Genomic DNA, 19,379 nt, shown 5'->3' on the forward strand with positions numbered 1-19,379 from the left:
TATAGCAGTACGCTTCTTTATGATACGGATGGGATTTTGAAGGGAATTCCCCATATTTTTTTCCCTGTACTTTCGTTTTGATCGTTCGACGAGATTTTTGTTTGTGTGTGTTTTGAAATGTCTAAACAACGAGGTGAGTTCAATAGCTGGTATACTTAAGTTCATTGTAAACTAATATTGTCATTATGATTTGTGGCGGCCTATGTTTGTCTGAATACGCTGCTGACACAACTACATGTATCCTACACATTAACAACATCTCGCTCTCCACATCTTGCCCAGACTATAGTCTTTTTTCCAACACCACACAATCCAGCAATACTTCGGTTTAAATATTTTGGTTTAACAACAAAAAATAATCGATGGGACAATCAGATTAACACCATATCACCGCAAATGCCAATATAGGTCATTTGTTATTGTAAAGCACACGTAAAGCTTAAAAATAAACTCATCGCTTATAAAAGGCAACGCACTCCCAATTTTTCAATTTCAGTCTCCCGAAGAAGATACTCTGATGATGACTATCATAATTATTTCCCGACCCAACCCTACCCCCGATATTTCATAGTCTTCCTAGAATACATTTGTGATGGTAATCGTATTTGTATCCTCCCTGATATTTCATAGTCTCCCTAGAATACATTTGTGATGTAATCATATTTGTATCCTCCCTGATATTTCATAGTCTCCCTAGAATACATTTGTGATGGTAATCATATTTGTATCCTCCCTGATATTTCATAGTCTCCCTAGAATACATTTGTGATGGTAATCATATTTGTATCCTCCCTGATAATTCATAGTCTCTCCCGGATACTTATTTTGATGATTATCATATATTTACCCCGTTATATTTCATAGTATCCCCGGATGTTTTTTTATGGCTATCATATTTAGGTAGACGTGTTCACAAACCAAGAATCTCCATTTTCAATGTAGTTTGATGGGAACATGTTCCTGGAATTCCAGACCTGATTGGTTTTATTAGGATGTCATAGTGTCTGATGGTTTTATTAGGATGTCATAGTGTCTGATGGTTTTATTAGGATGTCATAGTGTCTGATGGTTTTATTAGGATGTCATAGTGTCTGATGGTTTTATTAGGATGTCATAGTGTCCCATGGTTTTATTAGGATGTCATAGTGTCTGATGGTTTTATTAGGATGTCATAGTGTCCGATGGTTTTATTAGGATGTCATAGTGTCCCATGGTTTTATTAGGATGTCATAGTGTCCCATGGTTTTATTAGGATGTCATAGTGTCCCATGGTTCGATGTCATAGTGTCCGATGGTTTTATTAGGATGTCATAGTGTCCCATGGTTTTATTAGGATGTCATAGTGTCCGATGGTTTTATTAGGATGTCATAGTGTCCCATGGTTTTATTAGGATGTCATAGTGTCCGATGGTTTTATTAGGATGTCATAGTGTCCGATGGTTTTATTAGGATGTCATAGTGTCCGATGGTTTTATTAGGATGTCATAGTGTCCCATGGTTTTATTAGGATGTCATAGTGTCCCATTGTTTTATTAGGATGTCATAGTGTCCCATGGTTTTATTAGGATGTCATAGTGTCCCATGCTGTAAACAAATGAAACATGATGCTTTATTTCAACAAAATGGTTTTTTTTATTAGTTTTAACAAATAAAAAAATCATGTTTTTTTTGGGGTTAGAAAAAGAGACAACTGGTGTGGACCAGTCTGATGCCCGGGGTGGAACACTGAATGCTACTGATGCTGTGTCTTCAGGAAACGTGGCGTAAGTATGGCGCTCTCATTAAAACAATGGTAACAGTGATACATTAGTAATACATTGTACCAACATGTCTGAGTGCGACAAAATGGTGTCCTATGCTCGGTTATAACCGGAACAAGGACGTGAAGCCCCAACAATCAGTCAATGAAGTGAGACATCAGTAATGTACACCTCAGTGGAAGTATGTACGCTACACTAAACTGGACACGATCAGTAATGTACACCTGAGTGGAGGTATGTACCCTACACTAACCCAGACACAATCAGTAATGTACACCTCGGTGGAGGTATGTACCCTACACTAACCTGGACACGATCAGTAATGTACACCTCAGTGGAGGTATGTACACTACACTAACCTGGACACGATCAGTAATGTACACCTCAGTGGAGGTATGTACGTTACACTAACCGAGACACAATCAGTAATGTATACCTCAGTTGAGGTATGTACACTACACTAACCCAGACACAATCAGTAATGTATACCTCAGTGGAGGTATGTACCCTACACTAACCTGGACACGATCAGTAATGTACACCTCAGTGGAGGTATGTACGCTACACTAACCCAGACACAATCGGTAATGTATACCTCAGTGGAGGTATGTACACTACACTAACCCAGACACAATCAGTAATGTACACCTCAGTGGAGGTATGTACCCTACACTAACCCAGACAAAATCAGTAATGTACACCTCAGTTGAGGTATGTACACTACACTAACCTGGACACAATCAGTAATGTACACCTCAGCGGAGGTATGTACGCTACACTAACCAAGACACAATCAGTAATGTATACCTCAGTGGAGGTATGTACACTACACTAACCCAGACAAAATCAGTAATGTACACCTCAGTGGAGGTATGTACCGTACACTAACCCAAACACAATCAGTATTGTACACCTCAGTGGAGGTATGTACCCTACACTAACCTGGACACAATCAGTAATGTACACCTCAGTGGTGGTATGTACCCTACCCTACACTAACCACACTAACCCAGATACAATCAGTAATGTACACCTCCTTGGAGGTATGTACCCTACACTAACCCAGACAAAATCAGTAATGTACACCTCAGTTGAGGTATGTACACTACACTAACCTGGACACAATCAGTAATGTACACCTCAGTGGAGGTATGTACGCTAAACTAACCCAGACACAATCAGTAATGTACACCTCAATGGAGTTATGTATCCTACACTAACCCAGACACAAACAGTAATGTACACCTCAGTGGAGGTATGTACACTACACTAACCTGGACACAATCAGTAATGTACACCTCCTTGGAGGTATGTACCCTACACTAACCTGGACACAATCAGTAATGTACACCTCAGTGGAGGTATGTACCCTACACTAACCCAGACACAATCAGTAATGTACACCTCAGTGGAGGTATGTACCCTACACTAACCTGGACACAATCAGTAATGTACACCTCCGTGGAGGTATGTACCCTACACTAACCTGGACACAATCAGTAATGTACACCTCAGTGGTTTTACAACATCTACCCAATGGTTTTATGACCGCTAAACAATGGTTTTACAATTGCTAACCAATGGTTTTATGACTGCTTACCAATGGTTTTACACCTGCTAACCAATGGTTTTACGACTGCTAAACAATGGTTTTACAATTGCTAACCAATGGTTTTATGACCGCTAAACAATGGTTTTACAATTGCTAACCAATGGTTTTATGACCACTAACCAATGGTTTTACGACTGCTTACCAATGGTTTTACGATTGTTAATCAATTGTTGTATGACCGCTAACCAACGGTTTTATGACCGCTAACTAATGGTTTTATACCGCTAACCAATGGTTTTATGACCGCTAACCAATGGTTTTACGACCGCAAATCAATGGTTTTATGACCGCTAATCAATGGTTTTATGACCGCTAACAAATGGTTTTATGACCGCTAACCAATGGTTTTACGACTGCTAATCAATGGTTTGATGACCGCTAACTAATGGTTTTATACCGCTAACGAATGGTTTTATGACCGCTAACCAATGGTTTTACGACTGCTAACCAATGGTTTAAGGACCGCTAACAATGGTTTTACGACTGCTAACAAATGGTTTTATGACCGCTAACCAATGGTTTTATACTGCTTACCAATGATTTTATGACCGCTTACCAATGGTTTTATACCGCTAACCAGTTTTTTATGACCGCTTACCAATGGTTTTACGACTGCTAACCAATGGTTTTAGGACCGGTAACCAATGGTTTTACGACTGCTAACCAATATTTTTATGACCGCTAATCAATGGTTTTACGACATCTACCCAATGGTTTTACGACTGCTAACCAATGGTTTTATGACTGCTAACCAATGGTTTTATGACTGCTAACCAATGGTCTTGTGACCGCTAACCAATGGTTTTACGACTGCTTACCAATGGTTTTATGACCGCTAACCAATGGTTTTATGACCGCTAATCAATGGTTTTACGACATCTACCCAATGGTTTTATGACCGCTAACCAATGGTTTTATGACTGCTTACCAATTATATAATGGTTTGAAGATCGCTAACCAATAGTTTTTGCGACTGCTAACCAATGGTTTTACGACTGTTAACCAATGGTTTTATGACTGCTAACCAATGGTTTTACGACTGCTAACCAATGGTTTTATGACCGCTAACCAATGGTTTTACAACTGCTAACCAATGGTTTTGTGATTGCTAACCAATGGTTTTATGGCCACTAACCAATGGTTTTACGATCAATAACCAATTGTTTTACGACCGCTAACCAATGGTTTTGTGATTGCTAACCAATGGTTTTATGGCCACTAACCAATGGTTTTACGATCAATTACCAATTGTTTTACGACCGCTAATCAATGGTTTCACGACTGCTAACCAATGGTTTTATGACCGCTAACCAATGGTTTTACGACATCTACCCAATGGTTTTATGACCGCTAACCAATGGTTTTACGACAGCTAACCAATAATGTTATGACTGCTAACCAATGGTTTTATGACTGCTAACCAATGGTTTTACGACATTTACCCGATGGTTTTATGACTGCTATCCAATGGTTTTATGACTGCTATCCAATGGTTTTATGACTGCTAACCAATGGTTTTATGACCGCTAACCAATGGTTTTACGACCGGTAACTAATGGTTTTATACCGCTAACCAATGGTTTTACGACCGCAAATCAAAGGTTTTATGACCGCTAATCAATGGTTTTATGACCGCTAACAAATGGTTTTATGACCGCTAACCAATGGTTTTACGACTGCTAATCAATGGTTTGATGACCGCTAACTAATGGTTTTATACCGCTAACGAATGGTTTTATGACCGCTAACCAATGGTTTTACGACTGCTAACCAATGGTTTAAGGACCGCTAAGAATGGTTTTACGACTGCTAAGAAATAGTTTTATGACCGCTAACCAATGGTTTTATACTGCTAACCAATGGTTTTATGACCGCTAACCAATGGTTTTATGACCGCTAACCAATGGTTTTATACTGCTAACCAATGGTTTTATGACCGCTAACCATTGGTTTTATACCGCTAACCAGTTTTTTATGACTGCTTACCAATGGTTTTACGACTGCTAACCAATGGTTTTAGGACCGCTAATCAATGGTTTTACGACATCTACCCAATGGTTTTACGACTGCTAACCAATGGTTTTATGACTGCTAACCAATGGTCTTGTGACCGCTAACCAATGGTTTTACGACTGTTAACCAATGGTTTTATGACCGCTAACCAATGGTTTTATGACCGCTAACCAATGGTTTTACGATCAATAACCAATGGTTTTACGACTGCTAACCAATGGTTTTATGACCGCTAACCAATGGTTTTACAACTGCTAACCAATGGTTTTGTGATTGCTAACCAATGGTTTTATGGCCACTAACCAATGGTTTTACGATCAATAACCAATTGTTTTACGACCGCTAATCAATGGTTTCACGACTGCTAACCAATGGTTTTATGACCGCTAACCAATGGTTTTACGACATCTACCCAATGGTTTTATGACCGCTAACCAATGGTTTTACGACTGCTTACCAATGGTTTTATGACTGCTATCCAATGGTTTTATGACTGCTATCCAATGGTTTTACGACTGCTAACCAATGGTTTTATGACTGCTAACCAATGGTTTTATGACCGCTAACCAATGGTTTTACGACATCTACACAATGGTTTTACGACTACTAACCAATGTTTTCATGACTGCTAACCAATGGTTTTATGACCGCTAACCAATGGTTTTACAACTGCTAACCAATGGTTTTGTGATTGCTAACCAATGGTTTTACGATCAATAACCAATTGTTTTACGACCGCTAATCAATGGTTTCACGACTGCTAACCAATGGTTTTATGACCGCTAACCAATGGCTTTACGACATCTACCCAATGGTTTTATGACCGCTAACCAATGGTTTTACGACAGCTAACCAATAATGTTACGACTGCTAACCAATGGTTTTATGACTGCTAACCAATGGTTTTATGACCGCTAACCAATGGTTTTACGACTGCTAACCAATGGTTTTATGACCGCTTACCAATGGTTTTATGACTGCTATCCAATGGTTTTATGACTGCTATCCAATGGTTTTATGACCGCTTACCAATGGTTTTATGACCGCTAACCAATGGTTTTACGACCGCTAATCAATGGTTTCACGACTGCTAACCAATGGTTTCATGACTGCTAACCAATGGTTTTATGACCGCTAACCAATGGTTTTATGACTGCTAACCAATGGTTTTACGACTGCTAACCAATGGTTTTATGACTGCTAACCAATGGTTTTATGACCGCTAACCAATGGTTTTACGACTGCTAACCAATGGTTTTACGACTGCTAACCAATGGTTTTATGACTGCTAACCAATGGTTTTATGACCGCTAAACAATGGTTTTATGACTGCTAACCAATGGTTTTATGACCCTTAATGGTTTTACGATCACTAACCAATGGTTTTACGACCGGTAACTAATAGTTTCATGAATGTAAAAATTACCTGTATCTAACAGTATTTCTGAGTACCGGCGAAGCCTACCTCAATACTAATAACACATTCTGCGATTATCAACAAACATGTACACATACACATTTTTATACAGAGTGAATTTCAGGCTTAATATCAGCTAAATAAAGTATGGATATATCAGTACAATATATATATACATATATGTTCAGAAGCTATGCAAACTCATTATTTGTTCTCTTTTTAAGATTGTCATTGCCAACATGAAAAAATATCTGGACAACGTTTAGAATATTGAAATATAATATAGTTGAATTAAAATCAAATAGACATACTCTATGAAGTTTAAGTAACCCATTGTTCATGTATAATTACTACAGCCAGCGATCTGTTCCTCGAACTGACGATGGAACTGAGGCCAAAATGAGATTGTCTGATCTAACCAGGGACTCCTATGAAATAGACACTGAGCGGTTTTCCTCGTAAGGGCAAAGTTGTTATCTTCAACAACATCAACTTCAACAATGGTATGCCTGACCGAGTTGGCAGTGACCAGGATGCATCAACCATGTATCAGAGATTCTCTGATTTAGGTTTCGAACCTCAATTGTTAAATGACTGTACACATGATGAAATGATGGAAAAGCTCAAAGAAGGTAAAGTATATCATTCATTCAGAGTACCCTTGCTCTTTAAATTAACACAAAATGTACATGAGAATGAGGACAGAGGTCGTTCGATGCTATCACCCACCCTGTTTTTGTTTACCTACATCACATTAAGGATAAATTTTTATATCCTGTTTAGGATTTAGCATCTAGTTCTTAATAAACACATTTCTGCACTTTTTTAATGTCAGAATATCTAAATGCACTACATTTATTTGTTATAATACTAAACCTTAGCACTAGGGGATGGGGCTTATTTGATGATAAATACAATTTTAACTTTTGCAGGTATAATCAGTTATCATATCAGGTTGTAGGGTACCTGGTTCAATGTAACTTTTTCCAGAAGTTCAATTCTTCATTCATGACTTCCAGAGAAATAACATAAATAACTAACAACCACTTCCATATTTTTTTTTGGCAGCTGCAAGTGATAACCACAGCTTATGCAGCTCGTTTGCATGTGTAGTTTTGTCACATGGGGATCAAGATGGAATCTGGGCTACAGACAAAGCACCTGTTCTGAAAACTGAAGACTTAATGGCTACTGTCAACTCTCAAAACTGTAAAAGTCTAATCGGCAAACCAAAAATCTTTATTATCCAGGTATACGTATGACCTTTTATAACAAAGTCTAGTCGGCCAATCAAACATCTTTATTATCCAGGTATACGTATGACCTTTTATAACAAAGTCTAATTGACCCCCCCAAACATCTTTACTATCCAGGTATATGTATGACCTTTTATAACAAAGTCTAGTCGGCCAATCAAACAACTTTATTATCCAGATATACGTATGACCTTTTATAACAAAGTCTTGTTGACCAATCAAACATCTTTACTATCCAGATATACGTATGACCTTTTATAACAAAGTCTAGTCTATGATTTTGGAAATAAAGAAATAAATGAATGAGGGTGGCCATATTTCTTGTAAAATTGACGTTTACAATTTTTGCCATGCATACCAATAATAATAATAAACTTGACAAAGAAATCCACGTACCATTTCTTCCTACACAGAATCAGTTAAAACGGCATTGATGATCTCTATCAAAAACCTACATTACAAAGAATCACGAAAAGTTGATTGATATTCATTTGAAATGTGAATTATAAAACATGATTCCGTATGCAGGCTTGTCGTGGTCTTCAGTCTGACCCGGGTGTGGACGTCAACTTTGATGACAGGGTGATGTCAGATGCTGCATCAGAATCGGAGGAATATCTGGCACACCTATCCCAACAGGAGAACACATATCAGAATATCCGCATTCCCAGCGATGTAGATTTTCTACTTGTGCAAGCAACAAGTCCAGGTACACAGCTACATGTTATAATTGGTATAAAAACCACTTACTACATACTATATACCTGTACTGGTCAGTGTTGTCATTGGTGACCATCACTTACTATATACCTGCACTGGTCAGTGTTATCATTAGTGACCACCACTTACTATATACCTGTACTGGTCAGTGTTATCATTGGTGTTAGGGTGGACCACCACTTACTATATACCTGTACTGGTCAGTGTTATTATTGGTGTTAAGATAGACCATCACTTACTATATACCTGTACTGGTCAGTGTTATCATTGGTGTTAAAGTGGGCCACCACTTACTATATACCTGTATTGGTCAGTGTTATCATTGGTGTTAAGGTTGACCACCACTTACTATATACCTGTACTGGTCAGTGTTATCATTGGTGTTAAAGTGGGCCACCACTTACTATATACCTGTACTGGTCAGTGTTATCATTGGTGTTAAGGTTGACCACCACTTACTATATACCTGTACTGGTCAGTGTTATTATTGGTGTTAAGGTGGACCACCACTTACTATATACCTGTACTGGTCAGTGTTATCATTGGTGTTAAGGTTGACCACCACTTACTATATACCTGTACTGGTCAGTGTTATCATTGGTGTTAAGGTGGACACCCACTTACTATATACCTGTACTGGTCAGTGTTATCATTGGTGACCACCACTTACTATATACCTGTACTGGTCAGTGTTATCATTGGTGTTAAGGTGGACCACCACTTACTATATACCTGTACTGGTCAGTGTTGTCATTGGTGTTAAGGTGGACCACTACTTACTATATACCTGTACTGGTCAGTGTTATCAATGGTGTTAGGGTGGACCACCACTTACTATATACCTGTACTGGTCAGTGTTATCATTGGTGTTAAGGTGGACCACCACTTACTATATACCTGTATTGGTCAGTGTTATCATTGGTGTTAAGGTGGACCACCACTTACTATATACCTGTACTGGTCAGTGTTATCATTGGTGTTAAGGTGGACCACTACTTACTATATACCTGTACTGGTCAGTGTTATTATTGGTGTTAAGGTGGACCACCACTTACTATATAGGTAGCACACCACAGTAAGACAGCCTGGCCATGGGCAATTTTTTTGTTAAGCAAATAACTCCTGTATTATGATATGCATAAAAAATGAAAAAATAAATGTACACTATAATTGGTATATTCAGTATGAAGTAGTACATACAGGCTTGACATTCATTAAAACAAAAATCAATAAATTGGTTCCGGATTTTAAATATCCGGATTTTCCGAACGGGTGTTTACACAGGAAATTTAGTTTTGCCTACAGCGCAAAATGGAAGCCCACAGAAAAGGTAAGATAGCAGAAAAACTTAATTTACAACATATGTCCAAACAAGATTAATTCTGTCTTTGGGATAGAGATATTTAATTTTAAATAGGTTTCAGAAAAAAAATTGTGTAGAGAATTGTGCCATTTTGGGTCAAATATCATAATAATATTATTTTGCAATTTTTGAGAATTTTTTAAGCCGTTACCATGGTATTCACAGCTCTAAAAATCACAGAAAATATCAGTTTACTTATCCTTCAGAGCTCTATTAAAATTGCAAATGTTGTACAGATTTCAAATATACAAAGTGTATATACTTTATTAGAGGTTATATGTAAGGTTAACTGGCAATGTTTACATATCTAAAACATGTGCCATATTTTTCAGAATTTGGCATTTTTACTGTACACTGCTACCTTATAAGGGCTGAAAAATGTTATTTTTTGGAAATTGTGCTTAATTATGCTTGATTAAGCTTCATTTTAATTCATTATTGCTCAAAAATGCATAAAAACAATCTAAAACTTGTTTATTATCTGGCTTGTCATATTAGAGGAATCAAGGGAGGTAACTCGCATATCTACCCATTTTAAGGGTGGGTTAATTAAGCATAATGTTAATGAGTCAGTGTAAATTGAAAAGATATTCTATGTTTTATAACAAACCCAATATAACTTATTGGGTATCTAACAAACCATATAGACTGAATTCTGGTTTGTTTTACCTGATTTATTACCCCGTATCCATGGAAACTATTACAGTAAGTGTTATTTTTTGAAATATTTGGTGAAACCATTATTTTCAGTTTATTTATACAATGGTAAGCATGTAATTTCAATGGCTTGAGTGTACGGTTGATACAATATTGTCAATTATGGTCATTCACTTAGGTAAAGCAGAACAAAATAGCATTTTCCGCATAAAATGGGATCAGCGGACACTTTCATATGATCATTGGTACATATCTGAATAACCGGGGTGGAAACAGATGATTGTGATGTCATAGGCATGACATTTTGAAATCTTGGATGTCATGTCATGATTTATCAGTTAGAATATTGCATGTGTTGCTAAGCTGAGGTTTGGAAAGGAATTTGGTTATTTATTATGACACCATTGAGTATTTATGACGTCATAGATACCATCTGATGACGTCATAGTTACTGATGACGTCATGGTAACTATGACGTCATATTACAAGGCTAAATTTGATAGTTGTATAGTATTTTTTGCTTGATTACATGCACAGAGACTCAAAGTACCACATTCAACTCAAAACACAACTTTATTCAAGAGATATACAGAATTATGGGAGTTTTCATCTTTAAAATTACCTCCCCTTATTACTGGATTGGGAGAAAAAGTTGTCAAAATACACCTCTCAGGGAAATCAGCAATACTCGGTGACTATTAAAGATACACAGTAACCGGATATGTCATTTTGTTCGTCGGAACATGTTCTAGACATTCATGGGGTTTTTAGTAAAATTAGAATTTAAAAAAGTGATGTATAAGGTAGCACACCACAGTAAGACAGCCTGGCCATGGGCAATTTTTTTGTTAAGCAAATAACTCCTGTATTATGATATGCATAAAAAAATGAAAAAATAAATGTACACTATAATTGATATATTCAGTATGAAGTAGTACATACAGGCTTCACATTTATTAAAACAAAAATCAATAAATTGGTTCCGGATTTTAAATATCCGGATTTTCCGAACGGGTGTTTACACAGGAAATTTAGTTTTGCCTACAGCGCAAAATGGAAGCCCACAGAAAAGGTAAGATAGCGGAAAAACTTAATTTCCAACATATGTCCAAACAAGATTAATTCTGTCTTTGGGATAGAGATATTTAATTTTAAATAGGTTTCAGAAAAAAAATTGTGTAGAGAATTGTGCCATTTTGGGTCAAATATCATAATATTTTGCAATTTTTGAGAATTTTTTAAGCTGTTACCATGGTATTCACAGCTCTAAAAATCCCAGAAAATATCAGTTTACTTATCCTTCAGAGCTCTATTAAAATTGCAAATGTTGTACAGATTTCAAATATATATACTTTATTAGAGGTTATATGTAAGGTTAACTGGCAATGTTTACATATCTAAAACATGTGCCATATTTTTCAGAATTTGGCATTTTTACTGTACACTGCTACCATACCTGTACTGGTCAGTGTTATCATTGGTGTTAAGGTGGACCACCACTTACTATATACCTGTACTGGTCAGTGTTATCATTGGTGTTAAGGTGGACCACCACTTACTATATACCTGTACTGGTCAGTGTTATCATTGGTGTTAAGGTGGACCATCACTTACTATATACCTGTACTGGTCAGTGTTATCATTGGTGACCACCACTTACTATATACCTGTACTGGTCAGTGTTATCATTGGTGTTAAGGTTGACCACCACTTACTATATACCTGTACTGGTCAGTGTTATCATTGGTGACCACCACTTACTATATACCTGTACTGGTCAGTGTTATCATTGGTGTTAAGGTGGACCACCACTTACTATATACCTGTACTGGTCAGTGTTATCATTGGTGACCACCACTTACTATATACCTGTATTGGTCAGTGTTGTCATAGGTGTTAAGGTGGACCACCACTTACTATATACCTGTACTGGTCAGTGTTATCATTGGTGTTAAGGTGGACCACCACTTACTATATACCTGTACTGGTCAGTGTTATCATTGGTGTTAAGGTGGACCATCACTTACTATATACCTGTACTGGTCAGTGTTATTATTGGTGTTAAGGTGGACCACCACTTACTATATACCTGTATTGGTCAGTGTTGTCATTGGTGTTAAGGTGGACCACCACTTACTATATACCTGTACTGGTCAGTGTTATCATTGTTGTTAAGGTGGACCATCACTTACTATATACCTGTACTGGTCAGTGTTATTATTTGTGTTAAGGTTGACCACCACTTACTATATACCTGTACTGGTCAGTGTTATCATTGGTGTTAAGGTGGACCACCACTTACTATATACCTGTATTGGTCAGTGTTGTCATTGGTGTTAAGGTGGACCACCACTTACTATATACCTGTACTGGTCAGTGTTATCATTGGTGTTAAGGTGGGCCACCACTTACTATATACCTGTACTGGTCAGTGTTATCATAGGTGTTAAGGTGGACCACCACTTACTCTATACCTGTACTGGTCAGTGTTATCATTGGTGTTAAGGTTGACCACCACTTACTATATACCTGTACTGGTCAGTGTTGTCATTGGTGTTAAGGTGGACACCCACTTACTATATACCTGTACTGGTCAGTGTTATCATAGGTGTTAAGATGGACCACCACTTACTATATACCTGTACTGGTCAGTGTTATCCAACAAGTGTCATCTGACGGTTGGCCCTAAGGTCCATCTGGGATCTTTTATATTTGTTTAATATATTATCATCTCTGACTTCAGTTATAAGAACATTGATCTAATAATGGCAAAAATGTTGCCTCAAATAAAACAAGGGTAATAAGAAACAAAAAAGAAAGGCAAAACTTGCTAATCACCAGAATTTCTTCTTCCTTAGTGACATTCTTCAAAATGACTTTTTAAGTCACCTGACCAGAAGGCCTATTGCAATTTCCTTTTGTCTGCTGTCATACAAAAACTATATGAATGAACATTACATTAGCAGCATGATAACTTGAATAAAAATAAATGGATTTCCATGGAAGTTGTTATCCAGTCTTATATCAATAAGATCTCAGACAAGTTCGACAAACGGGCCGATTGTATTGTTATCTAAAGAGTTATGGAACATTCTTTTATTGCTATTGGACCTTGTGAACACAATAACTTGAGTTAATATAAACAGATTCTCATGAACCCTGGTATGCAGCCTTATATTAAGTGGATTGATTCAGTTGTTATTTCCATTGGTAGTTTTATTGGACCATGTAAGCATAACTTGAATTAATAACAATTGATTGATGATATGGATACAATATGCTTTATATCAATAAGATACTAAACAATTTCCTCATTGGGATCAATCTGTTGCCCTTTGTGGTTCAGGGCTCTGATATTTAAGCAGTAGAACGCTTGAGTAAAGTTTATTCAAATGAATGGCCTTGACCTACTTTCAAGGTCACTGGTGTCGAAAATCTTAATCTATCAGTGCAGTGTACATAATTATCAGAACGTAGGTGACCGAGAAAGCCCATGGGCATCTTTTTATCTTAGTTGTTTATCAACACGTTTTGTAAGTGTAGTTAATATACATTTCTACACTTTGAATAGACACTAAACAGATATCTTTCTAATATCATGTAGTTAAATTGTGTCAAGATATATTTAGAATAAATGCCACTTTACCAATGTAATTACAGGACGGACAGCCATCAGAAACAACCAGACAGGATCACCTTTCATACAACATTTGTCTGAAGCCATGTCCAATATGGAGGAAGAAGATGACTTCATTGCTGTCCTCACAAAAGTTAACAGGAATATGGCCTACAATTTCTCCACTGGCAGAATGGGCGGCGTCAAACAGATGCCTTGCTTTACATCAATGCTTACCAAAAAGCTCCTGTTGAAGAAAGGGTGCTGAGTTATGATCAAGGCAAAAATACAAGAATTGACAAAGGTTTAATATATCGTTGGAGGTTAAACATAAGAAATGAATATGGTTTTGAGATTTTACATGTATATATTTTACAAGAAGAATTTTGTAGAAGTATCAAAATCTCTTCCTTCTTCTGACTGCGTTACAAAAGAGTAAAGCAGTGAAAAAAGGCTCAGCGGATTAATAAGTGTGGGAATCGGTAATGCAATCATGACATCATCTCTTTGTGTAATGTTACCAGAACGTCAACTAGACGGCTCATTTTCAAATGACTGATCTTCACAATTTTAGAGTTTTCTTCTGTTACCTGATGATCTCTGTACAAAAAGCTAATGTCAAGTGAGTATTTTGTCAAAAACCTAAAGTGTTGATTGCGGAAATGAGTGAATATTTAACTTCTCCACATGGTAAGCTAACAACAAATGGCTGAAGCATACAGTTTCTATAGAAAAATCAACGACATCACTACTAAATCTGTGGCAATGCCCACTGTGCCTGACATATAGTAAATCTGACACGGAAATTGTGGCTTTATTTTTTCTTTGTACAGTATTTCAACGAATTGTTTGGTGTAAATATATGCATTGAATGGTGTTTTTATTGCAATACTGAGTGTATGGATCCTTGGTAACACTTAACACTGTATATACTGAGTGTATGGATCCTTGGTAACACTTAACACTGTATACACAGAGTGTATGGATCCTTGGTTACACTTATCACTGTATACACAGAGTGTATGGATCCTTGGTTACACTTAACACTGTATAAACAGAGTGTATGGATCCTTAGTAACACTTAACACTGTATACACAGAGTGTATGGATCCTTGGTTACACTTATCACTGTATACACAGAGTGTATGGATCCTTGGTTACACTTAACACTGTATACACAGAGTGTATGGATCCTTGGTAACACTTAACACTGTATACACAGAGTGTATGGATCCTTGGTTACACTTATCACTGTATACACAGAGTGTATGGATCCTTGGTTACACTTAACACTGTATACACAGAGTGTATGGATCCTTAGTAACACTTAACACTGTATACACAGAGTGTATGGATCCTTGGTTACACTTATCACTGTATACACAGAGTGTATGGATCCTTGGTTACACTTAACACTGTATACACAGAGTGTATGGATCCTTGGTAACACTTAACACTGTATACACAGAGTGTATGGATCCTTGGTTACACTTATCACTGTATACACAGAGTGTATGGATCCTTGGTTACACTTAACACTGTATACACAGAGTGTACGGATCCTTGGTTACACTTAACACTGTATACACAGAGTGTATGGATCCTTGGTAACACTTAACACTGTATACACAGAGTGTATGGATCCTTGGTTACACTTAACATTGTATACACAGAGTGTATGGATCCTTGGTTACACTTAACACTGTATACACAGAGTGTATGGATCCTTGGTAACACTTAACACTGTATACACAGAGTGTATGGATCCTTGGTAACACTTAACACTGTATACACTGAGTGTATGGATCCTTGGTTACACTCAACACTGTATACACTGAGTGTATGGATCCTTGGTAACACTTAACACTGTATACACAGAGTGTATGGATCATTGGTAACACTTCACACTGTATACACTGAGTGTATGGATCCTTGGTTACACTCAACACTGTATACACTGGGTGTATGGATCCTTGGTAACACTTAACACTGTATACACAGTGTATGGATCCTTGGTAACACTTAACACTGTATACACAGAGTGTATGGATCCTTGGTAACACTTAACACTGTATACACAGAGTGTATGGATCCTTGGTTACACTTAACACTGTATACACAGAGTGTATGGATCCTTGGTAACACTTAACACTGTATACACAGAGTGTATGGATCCTTGGTAACACTTAACACTGTATACACAGAGTGTATGGATCCTTGGTAACACTTAACACTGTATACACAGAGTATATGGATCCTTGGTAACACTTAACACTGTATACACAGAGTGTATGGATCCTTGGTTACACTTAACACTGTATACACAGAGTGTATGGATCCTTGGTAACACTTAACACTGTATACACAGAGTGTGCGGTCCTTGGTAACACTTAACACTGTATACACATAGTGTATGGATCCTTGGTAACACTTAACACTGTATACACAGAGTGTAAGGATCCTTAGTAACACTTAACACTGTATACACAGAGTGTATGGATCCTTGGTAACACTCAACACTGTATACACTGAGTGTATGGATCCTTGGTTACACTTAACACTGTATACACAGAGTGTATGGATCCTTGGTAACACTTAACACTGTATACACAGAGTGTATGGATCCTTGGTTACACTTAACACTGTATACACTGGGTGTATGGATCCTTGGTTACACTTAACACTGTATACACAGAGTGTATGGATCCTTGGTAACACTTAACACTGTATACACAGAGTGTATGGATCCTTGGTAACACTTAACACTGTATACACAGAGTGTATGGATCCTTGGTTACACTTAACACTGTATACACAGAGTGTATGGATCCTTGGTAACACTTAACACTGTATACACAGAGTGTATGGATCCTTGGTAACACTTAACACTGTATACACAGAGTGTATGGATCCTTGGTAATACTTAACACTGTATACACAGAGTGTATGGATCCTTGGTTACACATAACACTGTATACACAGAGTGTATGGATCCTTGGTAACACTTAACACTGTATACACAGAGTGTATGGATCCTTGGTAACACTTAACACTGTATACACAGAGTGTATGGATCCTTGGTAACACTTAACACTGTATACACAGAGTGTATGGATCCTTGGTAACCCTTAACACTGTATACACAGAGTATATGGATCCTTGGTAACACTTAACACTGTATACACAGAGTGTATGGATCCTTGGTAACACTTAACACTGTATACACAGAATGTATGGATCCTTGGTAACACTTAGCACTGTATACACAGTGTATGAATCCTTGGTTACACTTATCACTGTATACACAGAGTGTATGGATCCTTGGTTACACTTAACACTGTATACACAGAGTGTGCGGATCCTTGGTAACACTTAACACTGTATACACAGAGTGTATGGATCCTTGGTAACACTTAACACTGTATACACAGAGTGTATGGATCCTTGGTTACACTTAACACTGTATACACTGAGTGTATGGATCCTTGGTAACACTCAACACTGTATACACTGAGTGTATGGATCCTTGGTTACACATAACACTGTATACACAGAGTGTATGGATCCTTGGTAACACTTAACACTGTATACACAGAGTGTATGGATCCTTGGTAACACTTAACACTGTATACACAGAGTGTATGGATCCTTGGTAACACTTCACACTGTATACACAGAGTGTATGGATCCTTGGTAACACTTAACACTGTATACACAGAGTATATGGATCCTTGGTAACACTTAACACTGTATACACAGAGTGTATGGATCCTTGGTAACACTTAACACTGTATACACAGAATGTATGGATCCTTGGTAACACTTAGCACTGTATACACAGAGTGTATGAATCCTTGGTTACACTTATCACTGTATACACAGAGTGTATGGATCCTTGGTTACACTTAACACTGTATACACAGAGTGTGCGGATCCTTGGTAACACTTAACACTGTATACACAGAGTGTATGGATCCTTGGTAACACTTAACACTGTATACACAGAGTGTATGGATCCTTGGTTACACTTAACACTGTATACACAGAGTGTATGGATCCTTGGTAACACTTAACACTGTATACACAGAGTGTATGGATCCTTGGTAACACTTAACACTGTATACACAGAGTATATGGATCCTTGGTAACACTTAACACTGTATACACAGAGTGTATGGATCCTTGGTAACACTTAGCACTGTATACACAGTGTATGAATCCTTGGTTACACTTATCACTGTATACACAGAGTGTATGGATCCTTGGTTACACTTAACACTGTATACACAGAGTGTGCGGATCCTTGGTAACACTTAACACTGTATACACAGAGTGTATGGATCCTTGGTAACACTTAACACTGTATACACAGAGTGTATGGATCCTTGGTTACACTTAACACTGTATACACAGAGTGTATGGATCCTTGGTAACACTTAACACTGTATACACAGAGTGTATGGATCCTTGGTAACACTTAACACTGTATACACAGAGTGTATGGATCCTTGGTTACACTTAACACTGTATATACTGAGTGTATGGAACCTTGGTTAAGAATATCAATTCTTTATTGGATCTGAATCTACTAGAGGGGAGATAGAAATGAGAAAAAAGAAAGAAAACTTTAAGCGTTTGAACTACAATTGTTTTTTTTGTAAATAGAAGCTGATTTAGTGAGTTAGTTCTGACTGATTTATTGCTGTGTTAGTCTCACAATATTAATGATAATGCCCTATATTGAAAACAAGTATTTGAATAGTAGCATGCCACTCCATATTATCTAATGGCGTAACCTTGTTAATGCTAGAGCTTAAAATTATTGTAAAATACTATGATGCTAATACTTAGACTAGATCATTAACATTTTTGAGTTTTATTCTGATACAAAATGTAATGTTTTATTTTGTAATATTTTTTTTATTGATCCCAGATATTATTTATTTTTGTAACAACCATACGTTC

At 37.2% G+C, this 19,379-nt stretch overlaps 1 protein-coding gene across 1 annotated transcript; it reads left to right on the forward strand.

Annotated features, from left to right (window-relative positions):
• The first annotated feature begins 37 nt into the window (after positions 1-37).
• On the forward strand, positions 38-18,876 carry LOC117324924 (caspase-3-like). Its single transcript, XM_033880765.1, has 6 exons — positions 38-133; positions 1,679-1,763; positions 7,159-7,434; positions 7,871-8,052; positions 8,587-8,767; positions 14,459-18,876. Exons 3-6 carry the CDS (start codon positions 7,308-7,310, stop codon positions 14,680-14,682), a joined length of 714 nt encoding a protein of 237 aa, XP_033736656.1. The 5' UTR covers positions 38-133; positions 1,679-1,763; positions 7,159-7,307; the 3' UTR covers positions 14,683-18,876.
• The last annotated feature ends 503 nt before the right edge of the window (positions 18,877-19,379 follow it).

This window comes from Pecten maximus, chromosome 4 (genome assembly GCF_902652985.1).
Source record: "Pecten maximus chromosome 4, xPecMax1.1, whole genome shotgun sequence".
Taxonomy (NCBI): Eukaryota; Metazoa; Mollusca; class Bivalvia; order Pectinida; family Pectinidae; genus Pecten; species Pecten maximus.

Bases quoted from the DNA above. Each gene is read 5' to 3' on its own strand.
- LOC117324924 (XM_033880765.1), top strand. From the start codon at position 7,308: ATGCCTGACCGAGTTGGCAGTGACCAGGATGCATCAACCATGTATCAG. The intron at 8,053-8,586 runs GTATACGTATGA...TTCCGTATGCAG, and splicing joins CAAAAATCTTTATTATCCAG to GCTTGTCGTGGTCTTCAGTC. The intron at 8,768-14,458 runs GTACACAGCTAC...ATGTAATTACAG, and splicing joins TGTGCAAGCAACAAGTCCAG to GACGGACAGCCATCAGAAAC.